At 35.1% G+C, this 16,365-nt stretch overlaps 1 protein-coding gene across 1 annotated transcript in view; it reads left to right on the top strand.

Moving 5' to 3' along the window:
• KITLG (KIT ligand) overlaps positions 1 to 16,365 on the top strand; it is a gene marked incomplete at both ends in the record, with an annotated part of 48,405 nt that overhangs the window by 10,638 nt on the left and 21,402 nt on the right. The window contains one exon of the mRNA XM_079533088.1: positions 13,520 to 13,633. Coding sequence (XP_079389214.1) covers positions 13,520 to 13,633 — 114 coding nt within the window. The remainder of the gene's footprint in view (positions 1 to 13,519; positions 13,634 to 16,365) is intronic.

Genomic DNA, 16,365 nt, shown 5'->3' on the forward strand with positions numbered 1-16,365 from the left:
AAACCAAAGTATATTGTTAATTTGTCACAGGGCAAAAATTTAAGAGGTAATGTTCTTTAATTGTTAGCAGTCTCATATTGTTCAATCTGGAAGAAGGGTTCACAGATTGATGACAACATGTGCAGACTGCATAAATTACTCAGGTTAATTGATACTAAAAGAGATTCTGAGGAACTTTTAAAAGGTTTAGAGAAGATAGAGGAACAGATGGCATGATGGCAAGTGGAGTTCATTGTGTTGAAGTGTAAGGGGGATGCATTTTGGAAAGAATATTTTGAAATAAATGTAACTACATTAATAACAGCAGTGTTCATTAGTTTCAAAAAATACTTGAAAGCTCTCTGCTAACGTACTTGTAGCTATACTTGATCAGAAAAAAATGGATGAAAATTCTATCTATTGCACCTCTTGTAGAACAAATTGGGCAAGATACTGGAATGTAATGGAAGTTGAAAAAAAAAAAAAGAAATGTAGTGTTTTTGTGATGGTAAGAGTCAGCCACCTTAAAGTCCTGGTTGTGCATTGGAAAAAAGAAAAAAAAAGAAAAAGAAAAAAAACAACAAAAAACAACAAAAAACCAAAACCAGTAGTACTGAAATGGTAGTCCTAAAATGGACAAAAACATATGGAAACAATGCACACCAAGAGGAACAGAAAGCTGAGGACAAGAAACTACTGAGAGAGATGTCTAGAAAGAGTAATATGCAAGAAGTAGTGTACAGTGATTACTGAATATAACTGATCCTTTCATTATTGCAGGAGCAAAGAAATACTTTAATAAAGTGGAAAGTCAGAAGATGCTAAAATAGACAATGCTACCTTCGCACTTAGTTGCCAGTCTGGAAGGCTTTTTGATGGCAGATATAATGCACCTTGAAGCGCAGCTTGATAAAAGTCAGCCCAAAAGGTCACCAGTAACAAAAGGAGTAGTTCCAGTCTTCTCATCCTTGCATATCTCTTTTATGCCTCCACTCATTCCTCAGGGATTAGTTTTCTGTCTGAGTTGAATTGGCCAGTCACTGACACTAAATTTACTGACATGGTGAAGGGTCGGATGAATGTCAGAGCAAGGGAAGCTACAGAAAAGGAAATGCTTACAGCCTTCTTACAGCAACAGGGCAGAGCTGTTAGATTGCTTCAAACCATCTCATTATCCCCCACTGAATTAAAAATGTTATACACTTAAGTGTATAACTTAAGGTTAAAAGATGTGGTTACGTTAGCTTACACTGTGATTATGAAAGCTTTGTATAATCTAATTCATGCAATTAGGAAAATATTTCTCATATCCGCAATATATTCTGTAACTGTGAACTATTTTTTTATTATTGTTATCATTTTTTTTTAAATTTATTCCCTGTGGCCACAAGACTGATCGTGAGCAAATCTGACACCTCTTAGTGTCCAAATCTTTATTGCTTTAATTGTACAAGTCAGATTTGGCCTAATTTTAAACTCAGTTTCATATAAAACCATCTGCCAAAATTACCATCTGTAACAACTCAGTCTGTAGTTTTGGGAAAAGGAAAACCCTTTGAAATATATTGTAGCTGAACTCCAATGTACATTGTTCTGAAGTGATTTTGTACAGTGCTTCAAATTTCTAAAAGGGCCATTTTGGAAATTTGCTTTCTGTAAAACAAACATGGAAATAATGTAAGAAAGAACTTTTAAAATTAACAATGGCATAATGCATTTTAATAAACCTTGAAAAAGGATTTGACGATCATTTTCTGTGATAAGAAAATGTGCAGTTGGAGAAATAATCACTTAGATATTTTTGACATATGGAAGTGTTTTCAATTTAGATTGGAAAAAAAGAAAAAGAAAAAAGTGCAACTGATCTTACTAATGTCCAAGTTAATGGCTTTAAACTGGGCATAATGTATTTGTAATTGCTGAGGTAAATGGCTTATTGCCTTCCCAGTACTTAAATTGTCTTATAAGCATACTTAAATGTTTTGAAGATTAGTTTCTAATTTGATGTGTCAGTTGTCTACAGTCACACAAGCTGTAACTTCAAGGCATTTGAGATTAATCTTATCCATTGGTGTAATACTTTGAGTAAATGTTCTTTTCACAAAGATATGTACTTAATGTCCTTGTATCCTAATAGTAGTGTAAATGTAAGGTGGTGCTATTCTTTCACAGGTCATCACCTTAAAGCTAAATCGTTCGGTATGGTTTTGATTATGCATAGAAAAGCATCTGATTAAAGTTATGCAGGTATTAAAAAGCTGTGTAAGAGCTTAATGTATTTTTTTCAAAGTAGAATTATTTACTGGGCAGCTTTCATGAATAACTAAGAGAGATTTGAGTTTAAATCAAAATCTGAAGTTAAAAGTTTTTTGTTTTTTGTTTTTTTGTTTGTTTTTTTTGCTTTCCCCAGCCAGAAGATAGATGACTTTCTGGTTCTGTTTTTCTAAGTTTTATTTGGAAACAGCAAAGAAAAATTTGCATGAATCTCATAAACATTTCTTGGCGCATTCCTAATAAATACGGCTCGGTTTGTCAGGTACAGTGATAGGAAGAAGCACAAAACCAAGATCTACTGGAAACTTGAAAATGAATAGTTTTAAATAGGTCCAGGGAGCATAAGCCTGACAATGTCATTTCTGACGGGCTCACTAAAACTTCATTTGATGAATTTTGACAACTGTGGAATCATATGTTCCAAGTTTTTGAATGGTAAATTTAAACTTAGATATTTCCCTGGGTGGTATCATGACAGACCTTCTGTTTAGCTAACTACCATATCAAGAAACACTATGTAAGTGAAAAAAGAACAATAGGATTTTTGTTGAGACAAATAAATTCAACATGTTCAAAGTCCTTAGGGTTTTTACTTTCCCTTCTGATAGTTTTAGAAACTTAGCAGCAAAGCCAAATGATGCTGCTTTCATTTTTCACATTTGTTGATTTTTAGTATACTGGCTTTTAAATGGCCTGCCTGTAGGCGCTTCGAATGTTTTCTTCTGAAAAATTATCTTCCAGACACCTCCTGCAGTTCTTGCAAAAAAATAAAAAAATAAAAAAATAAGAAAATAAAATTGCTGTAGATTACTGTCTAAATGTCTGCATACTGTCTAAATGGCTGATTATGGGACCACAGGCCTACTTCTTTTTCTAACAACAGGTAGTTTGTTGCAAATGGAACGTGGTGCAGAAAAAGTTATTTGTTTTGAAACTCATGTAATACTTAGAATACTTTACTACGTTAACTTTTCCTCTTAGTATTCACATACGGAACATGCTATGTCTTTTATTGATGTAATGTAGTGTCTTGTACGCAGGATGATTGCAAAAGGCTGTGAAGTCTATAAAACCACTTTTTAAAATCATGAACAATATAGGCACATCATAAAAGGGCACTATGGTAAATTTATTGATTAAAAATTAATAAATAAATAAATAAACAGCGAAGAGTAGAAACTAAAGTTTCAGTGTGGAAGAACATGACCCGACCCCTGTTCCTACAGCTGAGATTTGTAATGGTACTCCTTCATCCTGTGGTAGAACGTTGTGAGAAGCATACTTTTCAGCTTTGTTATATACTCCAATGTAATCATGTAGGCTTAGTGCAGTATTTGTTAAAGTATATTTTGAATTCTGAAAGAGTAAGTAACAGCTTTTATTTCTTACATATGTTCAAATGTTTAAGTATCACTGTTGATGATGTAAGAAAACTCAAAAACAAACAAACAAACAAACAAACAAACAAGCATAGATATTCCCCCAAAGATTCAGTATTTAGAATGATTTTTTTTTTTTTTTTTCCCTCCAAAGTTGTAATTTGGAATATTTCACCACAGGTTTGTCCAAATGTATGATATATATATATATATATATATATATTTTAATAAATCTCTTCTAAATGCAAGTTCAGCTTCTTCACCAACATTTTCCATGAGAATAATGTATTACATTGTAATTTAAAGTTAGTAATTAAGTCTTTGGTGGATCAAAGTGAACACTCAATTCTGGTGTACAGAAATTTCCTTTTCCAGGCCTTTCTATATTGTTGCAGGTGCTATTGCCTGGAATATATCCAAAGATAGCTTTTGTGAGAGTAAATTAGCAATACATTATATGTCAGCTGCTACTTATCAATGGAAGAAACTGCTCTGACTAATGAGGAACAACCCCACTTAAAAGTTACGTGACAGAAAGTGTCGATTTTCAGTTATTAGCTCTTCTTCACTTCATAAGTAATCACCTGGCTGGGTACTGCAATTGCAGCAACAATGCTCTGTGAGAGATAGGATAATCCTCTATTTATATCTGCTGGAGAGAAGAGCCTGTGAAACTAAGGGACTAAGCAGAATAAATCAATACATTCTGTGATCTTTCAGAAGATAAGAGGAAGTGAGTCACTGGTTTATTTTCTAAGAATCTGGGTTTGTTTATTTATTTATTTATTTATTAAATATTGTCTCTGTAATCTAGCAATAGAAGCCATACAGGCTTTGAAGTTAGGCAGAATAGGGACTCAGGGAATGATCTGGAGAAATAGATCAAGGGAACAAATTGAATAGAGGCAGGTATAAATATGTAAGCAAAGTAGCAGTGTTGCTGTGAAAACAAGCCATAGTACACATCAGGACAGCACAAGAGTCACCAGAATAGTGAAGATCTGGAACAAATTCAGACAAAAATAGTTTTATAATTCCTTCTATTCCTACTTCACTCCTCCACACTTTCTATTTGATATTATCCAAAAAGAACTGTTCCACTCTGCTGCTGTACCCTCACCTTAAGCACTGTGTGCAGAATAGGGCACCACAGCGTAAGGTCATAAAACTATTACAGTGTCTAAAGGAGGGCTATAAAGATGGCGAAGAGTCTAGAGGGCAGGATGTATGAACAGTGGTTATCATCCCTTGGTTTCTTCAGCCCAGAGAAGAGGATACTGAGGGGAGGTCTTGTGGCAGCATATACTTTCTCATGAGGGGAGGAAATGGACAGCACTAAGCTCTGCTCTCTGGTGACAATGATAGAACTTAAGGGAACTGCATGGAGTCATGTCAAGGAAAGTTCAGGTTGGAAGTAAGGAAAGGGCCCTTCAGGCACTGGAACAAGTTCTGCAGTGCACCAAGCTTGCTGGAATTGAAGAAGAGTTTGAATTTTGAGTGGTCCTGTGTGAAGCCAGGAGCTGGACTTGATGACTCTTGTGGGTCCCTTCCATGATTTGATTATGAATGTCAGGTGGTTATGATATCACATGAATGAGGCATCACAGCCTTCTACTAGAGTAGTGCCTATCCCAGGAGTTACCTGAAGTACACAGTGACTTTGATAGTTGGCAACTGCCATGGGGCTATTGCACTCCAGGAGTACTATTTTCTTTTTATTACCTGTTGAGGAGGACTGTCTAGCTCTATCTTGGAATACAGGTTACTTATCATTATGATTTGCCTGGGCTAACTGGGTGGACTGCAAACTAAACATTTCAGCCTGAAGTTGGTCACAAGATCTTCACAAAGTCAGAGGCACTGAGAAAAGCTGCTGGAGCTCAGTCCCATGACAAGAATCATATAATTTATGCAAACAGTGTTTCTCACCTTATCCTGAGTGCTCTTGTAGGCCACCAGCATAGACAGCTGTAAAAACTTAGGAAGATAATAGTCTCATGATGCATAGTACCATACTGATGTGACAAAATATCATTCTTCAGAGCTATCAAAGCTTATTCTAGTGTTGGCAGATCCAGAAGACCAAAACAGTATTCTTTAATCACATTTAGGCTTGTAATTTTAAGGAAGTAGTACAAATAAGGTAGGTGGATCACACACACAATCTTAACTGTATTGGCATCTAGTTTTCTGTCTGTGTTGAATGATTATTATTTGTAGAACCCTTTTAAGTTTGTGTAAGAATATTTTTTGTTCCCAATTTTCACTTTTCACAAGTTCACATCCTTCAAATTTGTAGTTCACTTCAATTTCTATCAGTTTGTGTGCACAAAATATATGTAATTTGTTTTACCTGATACAACAAATTAGCTGCTGGGGAGACTGAGACATTTTAATCATCTACATGAATTTCATTTTATGCCAAGTTTCAAAATAGTTAATACTTTCTCTGTTCTTGAACTACTATTATTGTAGTAGTTACCCAGATCCAAATTTATAGCAGAGGGTAAGAATTAAAGATCCTGTAGAAAATGTCTGCAACAACTCTTCTTTCGCTTGCTTTACTGGAGCTTGAAAGTCTAAGGTTAAAAAAGATCATCCTACATATATATTTCATTCTAATTCCATAGAATATTCAAGACAGTGGATTTTTTTAAAATAGATTTTAAAAGCAATCTTTAATGAAGTATTTTAATTAGGAGAATCACTTTTAATTCCTCAAGAAAGTCATATCATTCACCCCCATGTATATCTTGTCCTCCATGTCAAGAAAACTTGCATTTTACTTTGCTTTTCTTGTAGATTACTTAATAATGCCTGTGGATTTATGCTGGAAACTCTTTCGTAATTTTTCTGAGGAATAGAAAAAGCAAAAAAAACACAAGTTCCTATTTTAAGTCTGTGGGAGGTTTTGTTGAGATTTTATTTCTGTTTGGATTTTGCAAGTATTTTGGATCTTAGTGTCTTCCTTCTTTAACATAACAAATAAATATGGGTTTTTAATCACACTTCAGTGGGACAAAAGAATTTCAAATTTCAATACTGATCAATGGTGAACGTAGTAGAAACTCACAAGGAAGAAAGGAAAATCCCTTGCTAGTATTCAAGGCCCGATATGGCCTTATGTGGTGTATGTAGGACCCATGGACTCTTAATCTCTGATTTTGACTTAAAAGGAAGATTTCTTACAAAACACTTTTTTTTTTTTTTTTTTTTTTTTTTTTTTATTTTTTTTAAACCCTTTCTTCCCTTTTAAGCTTTCTTGTCTGTAGAACTCCTGGTTCTTGGCAGAACTAGAATGTCATCTGATGGATGAAAATCAGTAAATATTTATATGGACACTGTTAACATAAGCTTCAGAGGCAACATCCATTTATCATTACCTGTCTCTTGGTAAATTCACTTCCTAGTGTTTGGGCACTAAACAAAATGGCTGTCATCCAGGACAGATTTAGGATGAAGGGAACTGCCTGAATCCCTGATTGTCAAGTGAGATTAAAGAGTGAACAAAACTTGTTATGGAACAGGTAATACGTTTTAAGAGCTAAAGCCAACATTTTCAGAACAGTGAAATATTTTACACTGGTGTCCTTACAGGGATAGGAAATGAATAGTTTACACGTTGAAGTGCTATCTAATAGTCTAACAAATGAAATTACAAAATACTTGGATTAAATTGATTTTCAGTGGAAACTGTAACAATCCACACTTCTTGCTTATTATGTCCATCTCGGTTCCAGTTGAAACACACAAACCAAAGCACAGCAAGACAGTGCCTTACTAAGTGCAACAATAGCATATTGACTGGATTAGCCTGCTGCTTCTGCATCTGTCAAGGAGAGCTGGAAGGGATAGAGAATAATAGCAATAGGCCTGAGGTTGCAGGAAATGAAGTTGAGATAATTCATCATTTTCTCAGAGGAGTAAGACCACATAACTTAAATATGTCTATCTCAGGAAAAAGATGTGCAGAACTGTGCAAAACTTGGGAAAAGTTTCTCTTCCTGGATGAAGATACTACATAGTGAACAAAAAGTAGTTCTATGCTAGCATTTAGCAGTTACAGAACTATTTTTGTCCCTTGACCTGAATGGTGATTTCTGATTCATTAACAGTGTAACTTAGAAAGGAACAAGGTTTGTAAGCATCTGGATACAGCAAATGGCTTTTTCTTTTTGCATGTGACTAGTAGAATCCAGCAAGTGCCACCTTTGCATTCTGCCACCAGAGATGCTGGTCTTGGTTGTCATTAAGCATTCCAGAAGTCACCCACTGGAATGCAAACGATCATGTAAAGGTTAGGGGAAGGAGTTGAATGGTTGCAAAATCTGTGGAATTTCAAATATAGGATGTTAGACAGATGAAATAACTGTGAAAGCATGTTACTTGTTCTGTTCATCAGAATGTAGGGGGCATCAATATTTGCTTACATTTATAACACTGACTTATTATTTTCCTTCCTCTTTACTCTGTGAAATACATTTATATTGCTTATTTTAGACATCAGTCAAAATTTTGTAGAAAAATATTCAGTATTTTGTAAGTAACTGAATACATATATCAAATATTTCATGTCTAAAATGCTCCACAGCTTACTCTGCAAAAGTAACTGTGCTTCTCTAGCTGATGTTTAAATCAGAATAAAAGTAAGTTGCATTGATGCTCCCTGATGAATTTTATTTACTTTTGTCATCATTCTTCCTACTACATCAAGGTTGAAAAAATGAAGATTAATATCACTCACTAGAAAAGTACGTATCTGCTTTTTGTAATGATAACAAAGCTTTTAGTGTGTGATCCAGAGAACTGGATTTAGTGTGTGATCCAGAGAACTGTAGTTGTCTCACCCCAGCAGGGTGACTCACTTGGCTGGAGAAAGGCTCTATTTTGTTCAATGGACTGCCAAAAGGTTGTTCAAGAAAACTCGCGTATTGATTGCGGAGCTTCCAGAAGTCAGGGTACCCAGATGGAGGAGCATGTGCAAGATGAGGATACACATAAACGTTCTGATGCCTGTGTGCTGAATGTCTTTTTTTTTTTTTTTTTTTTTTCCCCTTCCTCAAAGTAATGGCTTGCCAGTATAAATGCATCTGAAAAGTAAACATCAGAAATATCAGTGTACTCGCATATTGCTCCATCTAATGCCAAAGATGTCATAGGTAGGAAAGTACCTCCTGTGGTAATTCAGAGGTAGGTACCATAGGAACTGATCTCAGCTCCTATGAGTTGGAATTACCCTGTCTGGTGGAAATTTAACCTAAATCTGTCACTCATTAGTTACTACTCTAATCTGTAGGCTATAATATTCAGTCTTCTGAAGGACAGTGATGGTTGCATGGTGGACTTAGTGCGTGGACTTCATGCAGTAGTTCTTCTAATTACACTGAAGTACTGACTCCTGGATATCTGAAATCACGTAGGAAGCTTTCCAATTCAAAAGGTTCTTGCCAAAATAATTAACTGCTTTCAGAACTAGGTGGTCCTGGGTGGATGACATTTTTTTCACCCCTTATGAATTTTTTTGAGTGCTTAAGACACTTAGCATTCAAATAACTTTTAGACACACCCATTAAAAGTGATAAAGTTAGTGCTATCATTTGCATGGGTGGAGATATCACTGAATACCTTGGAAATGGGAAGTGGGACTACATTTTATACAAATGCTCTTCATTCACTTCCATGTATTTCCATGCTGACATAAATTTCTTAATTGTTTAAAGACAGTTTTCTCCTAGCTTTAATTCTGTCAGTGTTAAACAAAAATAACTAAGTAAATCACTGGATGTGTGAAGTAATTATTTTACTCTTATGATTCTGGACACTCTTTTCATTTTCTCTTTGGATCTTATTACAAATACTTGTTCAGATGTAAGTACAAACATTAAGTTCACAACTTACCAACCAATATTTTCTGTAGGAGAGGTTCACAAGCAGTGAAACTGCTTGCAGACACTGTGTGAGGAGGCAATGAGAGATGTTTCTAGCCTAGAAATAAAAAGTAATTTTGGAAGGCTTGGCTTTGAGTGAATTCTGTTCCACACTGTCAGCTAACTTTGCTGCAGCTGTGTCTTATTTGTAGTTAATTGGATGGTGTGATCAAGAAACTGAGAGAAAAGTTTTCATGGTTAACTTGATCTTAATGAAAAAAAATTATAATGAAGAATCTGTTCATCTGTGTGGTTATTCTCTCTCCTTGTGCTCAATTATTTTTGCTTTTAATTATTTCTATTCATTTTTGATGATTTCTTCTCAGTTATGATTATAATTATTTTCAGTATGAACTAGATATTTGGGAATATCCAGACTTTCCAGTGTTTTGTTTATTTAGTAATATGGCTTTCCTCTTGCTACTTTTCCACTTCAGGAGTTTGCTGACGGTTGAGTAATTGTGTATCTTTGATAGCATATTGTGAAAAGCTACAAGCACTCATTCTTCAGCCTTTGTCAATGCTCAAAAGTGTATGAATTACAGTATCACTGAACAACCAAAATGAAAATGTTGATTTACAGTTAAAAACTTCAACGCTCCAGATTGTTAGCTAGGTCTGCAAAATGCTTTAAATTAAATTATGAATTGTGGTATATAAGCAATAATAAAAATCATATTCAGAATGATCAAAAGTGTGTAATGTAAGTGTTTCATTTGAATTATCCTTGCTGGTCTGATCATTATTTTTCCCCTTTTCTAAAAGCAACTGAAATATTTAGCCTATTTATGAGATTTCAGAACATGAAAACAATTGGAATAACTCTCATTTTTGTGCCTAAAATAGAGCAAAGCCCTTTAGTATACAGATGCCTCCTGTCTACTATATATCTCCATTTTAATGTTAGAAGATGATGTCTGATTAAATTCTGTGGCCAGCTTTGAAAGTACCATTTTAGCTTGGAAGTAATTTTATATGGAAATGTTATGACTGCTGTGTGGGTAAGTCTCACTTATGCTTAGTTAAGTGTAAAACTGGAATCTCTGTCTACGAAGCTGTTGTTTAAGCTTTCCTTTTATTCTGCCCATGATTTAATTCAGTTTATTCAAGTTTTGCTCAAACAGCAGGTTTGGTCAATAGTAAATAACACAAAAATAGCCTAGCTCTTTGATCTGTACAATCTAGCCCTTTGATCTATACAGCCCTTACACACAGTGTGCCTACAGGCATGTATAATATAAATATTTTTTAAGTACAAATAATGAAAAGATTTTGGATAATAGGTGTGTTGAAACTAGGAGTATTTTTCAGATTTTCTGTTGCTGTTGGATGACGTAGGACAAATAAACAAAAAACCCTCAAGTCATCTCTAAATTTGCAGAGGATTTGTTTTTGAGAGCAATTACAAAAATAACTATGTTTTTAAATCATGTTATTTCCATAAGCCAAAAGGTGTTGTGTTCTTATTGTTTTGCATAATTATAAAATTTGTAGTGATTTTAAATTTCATGATCAAAAAGTATGAAAACTGGCCAGATGCATGAGAGCTCTGATTGTATTTAGAATATGCTCTGTTTTCATGTTAGTCAGTTGACCAGGCAAAAAAATAAAAAAATAAAAAAAAATTCAATGAATGAGTTTTGTTGCTCTTCTGGTTTTTAGAGTGTCAGGTCAAATTCTGTCTTACGACACTGATGCAAGTCAGATAACAAATTCCATCTTCCTTTACTACTTTGTTTTGAGGAAGAAAATAAAGAAATCAGTGATTTCTGGCATGAACTTTATTTCCAAAGACCACATAAGAGAAACTTTTCTGATGCTCAGCGAGTGTAATTGTTAGTGACTATTTAACTTTGAAGATAAATCTATGTTTTACATTGAAATTGTATATAGCCAGTCCATTTTTGGAGCTAGCTGTCATAAACTTCTTGTCTTTCTCAAAATAATCTTGTTTCAAAAATTGCAGTGGGAAAGTAGTTTCTTAACTGAGATCACCTTCAGTTTTTTCTCTGATTCTGTGGTTTCTGTGAAGAGAAGATGTTTTCTTGACCACTTAAAGCTAGTCTCGCTGAGACTCAAGCTTTTACACAGTAATTTTGTAAGGAGATCTCCAAGGTCTTTTCAGAGACTCCCTGTCACTGCAAGATGCAAACACAGAGCAGAGTTATCAACACAGTGAGCTTGGCCAAATTACTAAAGAGGAGGAATATTAGTGGAACCAGGCCCTGATGTTCCAGGTCTCACTGTCCTTTCATCAGAAAGCCCGGAATAGGCACAGAGTCTGTGACCACTTCATAGCATCTCCTGAGAGCTTGGATGGTTTATCTGTGTATAACTGCAAAGTTTTGTATCGTGTATTATATAGTGGTTTTGCAAGAGTACCTAACTTCACATGACTTCTAATATATTTTCATAGTGATTATTTGTACAAATATAACCAGCATATCTGCTGTTTCGCTACATGGGTAGTAGCAGTCCCAGGGCTTCAGAGCTGAACTGAATCAGAAAGTCGGCCTACCTGAAGGTAAGTGTAGGAGAATAGAGACAGAAGCTGACTCTCTGGTAGGGCTGGTGCAGCCATCTCACCAGTACCAGTGTGGGAGAGAAGAAGACAAGAAGACCAACCATACTTTCTGGAAGCAACCCACACTGAAGTTTTGCCTAAATGAGTCAGAAAGGCATAATCTAATAAAACAAATGTCAGGTTTTACTTGAGACATCAGATGTATGTAAGATTTAAGAGATAGGACAGAGATTTCCTTATCATTTAACAGCTCTGCATAAGTTGCCCTTAAAGTTCCCTCATGTTCTCATTGCTCTGAAGTGATCATAATCTTCAAGCTTCCTCAGCCCCTGCAGGTTACTCTAATGATACTTGATCTTTTAAGTTTGTAATTTTCTCTCTGCTTTCCTGGAGAGCTTCAACCACGCTGTTTAATTTGCTTTGGTTTTAAACTGAGGAGTGATGTTCCATGTGAAGGGCAGGCTGATGATAGTGGGTCTTCTACCTGGCCCAGAGAGAAGATGGGCCAGAGGTGTATCGTGGTTCATGCAGAAGCAAATGCTGGTCCCAGTCTTGCCCTTGCGGAGGCCTGAGAGCCTGCACAGGCAAATTCCCTACTTGCAGTAAACGTACACCATCATCACTTCTTGCTTGGCAGTTTCAGTCAGCTGGCACAAGTAGCTTCATAGCCTGAGGCAACTTTTGATTATCCATATCTTAGATGCTTTAACATTCTGGAAATACAGATCTACGGCTTAAACTTGGCACAGGGCTCTGTGGAAAGCCAGGAAGGCAAAAGGAACAGCAGAAGGCAAAGAAGTTCAGGAGATGTAGCCAAGGAGATACCCAGGTGCATCACAGCTAGTTCTAGTTATCTTGTGTTCTGGCTGAATCTCACAAGCCTGTGAGCATTGCATTGCTCTTCCTAATAGGATTTGGGAGGGAAGGTAGTGCCAAAGCCAAGCTGCTGTTCCCGATAGGCCAGGGCACGTCACCTATCGTTTTGCTGCGTGAGATCTTGGTGTTTGGGCAGAGTTCACCTGTGGTTTTGCCTACAGTTTAAGTATGCAAATGTAATGGCTGTGATTATAAACTTTGACCTTTTATTTTGATGTGATCTGTTATCATTTTTTTCCTTATCATCCATTATCACATTAGAGGCACAGGTTTATCACTCACCTTAACTAGATGAAAGACCAGAAGGATTCCCTGCAAGCAATCTGATGGCTTAATATCAGGTTTTCCATTATTACCCTAAAGGCACTTTTCCAGAATTGATCAGTTAAGTGCATTTGCATGGACCCTTGCATTACTATAGTACTATGAGTATGTGCTCATGAAAACTGATAAGTATTGTTGCATCTAGACTTCATCTAGGAAAAGAATGACTACAGTCTTTTTATTTGATGTTTGGAGATTGTTCATTTTTTTTCTTTGTTTCTTTTTATTGAATACAGACTTGGATTATCACTTGCTTTTGTCTTCAACTACTCCTACTTAATCCTCTTGTCAAAGCCCAGAGTTCCTGCGGGAATCCAGTGACAGATGATGTAAATGATATTGCAAAATTGGTAAGTAATAGTTATTTTAAGTTATTCTTCATATTTTACAATAATCATGGGATAATGCTGCTTACATTTTTAAGGAAAGTTAATAAATCATGGTTAGAATCAGGGGAGTACTTAAAAAATATATATCCATTAACACCATCAATTTTTCAAAACAAAATCCTTCATTGCAGAGAATGGAGAATAGTTGCAGAGTTCATTGAAAAGATGACTTCTTTGACCAAGTTGAAGCAGATAGGTGTATGTGTTTTTTGGACTCGATACTTCCATAAGAACTGTCAAAAATCTTGATTTCTTCAAACATCCCTGGGAACAGGTAGTTTCCTATGCAGATGAAAGATTGCTGTCTTTATGTTGCTGATATGTGAGGAGCAGAATGGTGGCAAATTATACTAAAATAAACCAGAAGTCTGGTCTATCTTAGGTTTATGAGAAACTTGTGTCACACATAAAAAATATTATGATATTAGATATCTTTGTAGCAATCTGGCCATAATGATTGAACAACTCTTGCAACCTTAGTGGTGAATGGACTACACAGAATATTCTGTATTTCTGTCTGTACTTTTCCATACCTAGAATCTAAAGAACTGCCAGCTTCTTGTGAGAAGCAAACTAATTTAAGCACATTTTGAATGTAACTTAAACAACGCATTCACCAGAAAAACTGCATCTTCTTATGTGAAGTCAGTTGTGTTTAGCTCCACTGAAGGCATGGATTAAGCTGACTTAAAGTATTGCATGTTCTAACGCAAAAGTTTTTAAGAAATAATGTGCAATGAACGCTTAAAAAGCATAGCTGCATTTACATATTGTCTTCAGTCAAAAATTATGGTTTTGTTGTGAAGAAACTGTTGCAAGACTGGAGTTTATGCTATCAGACACTACATTTAGAATCCCTTGCATTTGTTTCCAGTGGTGTTCCTAACTTGTTTTCTTTGAGTGTCGTTATATGCCTTGGCACATAGTGCAAATCTCTAGGGATCTTCCACAGCCCTTGTCAAATGTTTAGTGTTTCACAGTAGTTCCTTTAGGCATAAGTCTGAAGTATTTGCATGTTTATTCAAAATAATATTTCATCTCTTGAAAGAGCATTAAACTTTGATTCAAAACTGTTGAAAACACTACAGAACAACAAAACTCCTCTGAGTGCTGATGAAATTGTCTGGGACATGATTGGCAATAGTTTTGTGTCAATTATGTATCTCCAGAACACATGCTTTAACTTTCTCTTTAGAGCAATTTAAACTTGAAGAATGTAAAAATACAGACAAAAGAATTTGCATGCAGCTTGGGTAATCACACTTGCTTTTTGAGATAAAATATATCATAAACATAATACCACAAAAATCAAGTAATTTTTTGTTTTGACTGTGGTTTCCCCATATAATATTCCTCCTGTCTCATCCAGTAGCTGCAATTCTTGCACATATCCGTGCAACACTCTGATTCCTTATCCAGTCCTCCTCCATGTCCCCTTACCTCTCTTCACATGCATCCTTGTTGCAGTTGAATGCAATAGGGCTGAGCTCCTGGGCCTCTCCACGGTGAGGATGCTGAATTGTCCTTCTCCTGACTTACTTGTATAACAGATCTTCTCCACTGAATGCAAAATTTGGGTAAAACTTAAATAATAGGTTCAAAGGTGTTTTGGGTGGGAGAAGTAGCAGACAGATGCAGAGAATGAAAAGTAGACACCTATTTTTTTGTTGTTGTTGTTTTATTTTGAACTGTGTGTTTGAGAATGTCTTTCTTGAGAAACTTCTGTTTCTGTTTTGTCTGTGTATGTTAATGTTAGCACAGATTTTTCATTTAGAAATCATTTCTATAAAGCTTGAGCTGAAAGAATAATGTCAAAATAATTATAGTATCTTCAATTTATTAGAAGACTTCTTGATTTTAATAAAAATAATTAATTTACAAGTTGATTATTCTCTTTTGGAAATGCTACACCATGACAAGGTGACACTGAGAGAAAATAAAAAGAAAGGAATTTATAAAAGTTAAAAGAATACATAAAATACTTTTAAAACAAAATACATTACATGGCAGCTTCATAATAGAAAGCAGAAACTAACAGAGTGCTGATTAGCCACATTACTTGGCTGAAAACCACACTGTTATTCCTAATGCTATTAAAACTATATTTGGTATAAATTTGCTTTGAAATTTCTGATATAAAATCATTGTTGTATCATGCAAGTTTTATCACTAAAAGCAACGATTTGCACATGAATTCCTAGGTGGTATTTTTCTCCCACCTCACCACCTTCCAATTCCATTAGTCTCTGGAAAATATCTACAGAAACCACTGTGAATATGCTGTGGAGAAGTTCCTGAATTACTTTTAGAAAATGCTAGTTGAGTTGCTGACTTGGCTTTCTCAACAGAGATGCTTACATTTGGTACAAGTAAGCTTCTATTTTCTTCTAGTACCTGGACCAGACTCACAGATAACAGTAACATTTCTGCATTTTTATTTTATTTTATTTTATTTTATTTTATTTTATTTTATTTTATTTTATTTATTTATTTATTTTACTACGTAAGCCTATTTGGATTAATGAAAAGAAAATATTGCTTTCAGAATGGATGGGTAGCAATATTTTTTGAAACATGATTCTAAGGACTATTTGTTTTACATTTATGCTTTTTTTTTTTTTTAATGCTATATGGAATATATTTTAGTGTATACAATAAGGAATCCACAATTCCAAATTTATGATTGCTGAATA

The sequence above is a fragment of the Tetrao urogallus genome (genome assembly GCF_951394365.1).
Source record: "Tetrao urogallus genome assembly, chromosome: 1".
NCBI classification, from domain to species: domain Eukaryota; kingdom Metazoa; phylum Chordata; class Aves; order Galliformes; family Phasianidae; genus Tetrao; species Tetrao urogallus.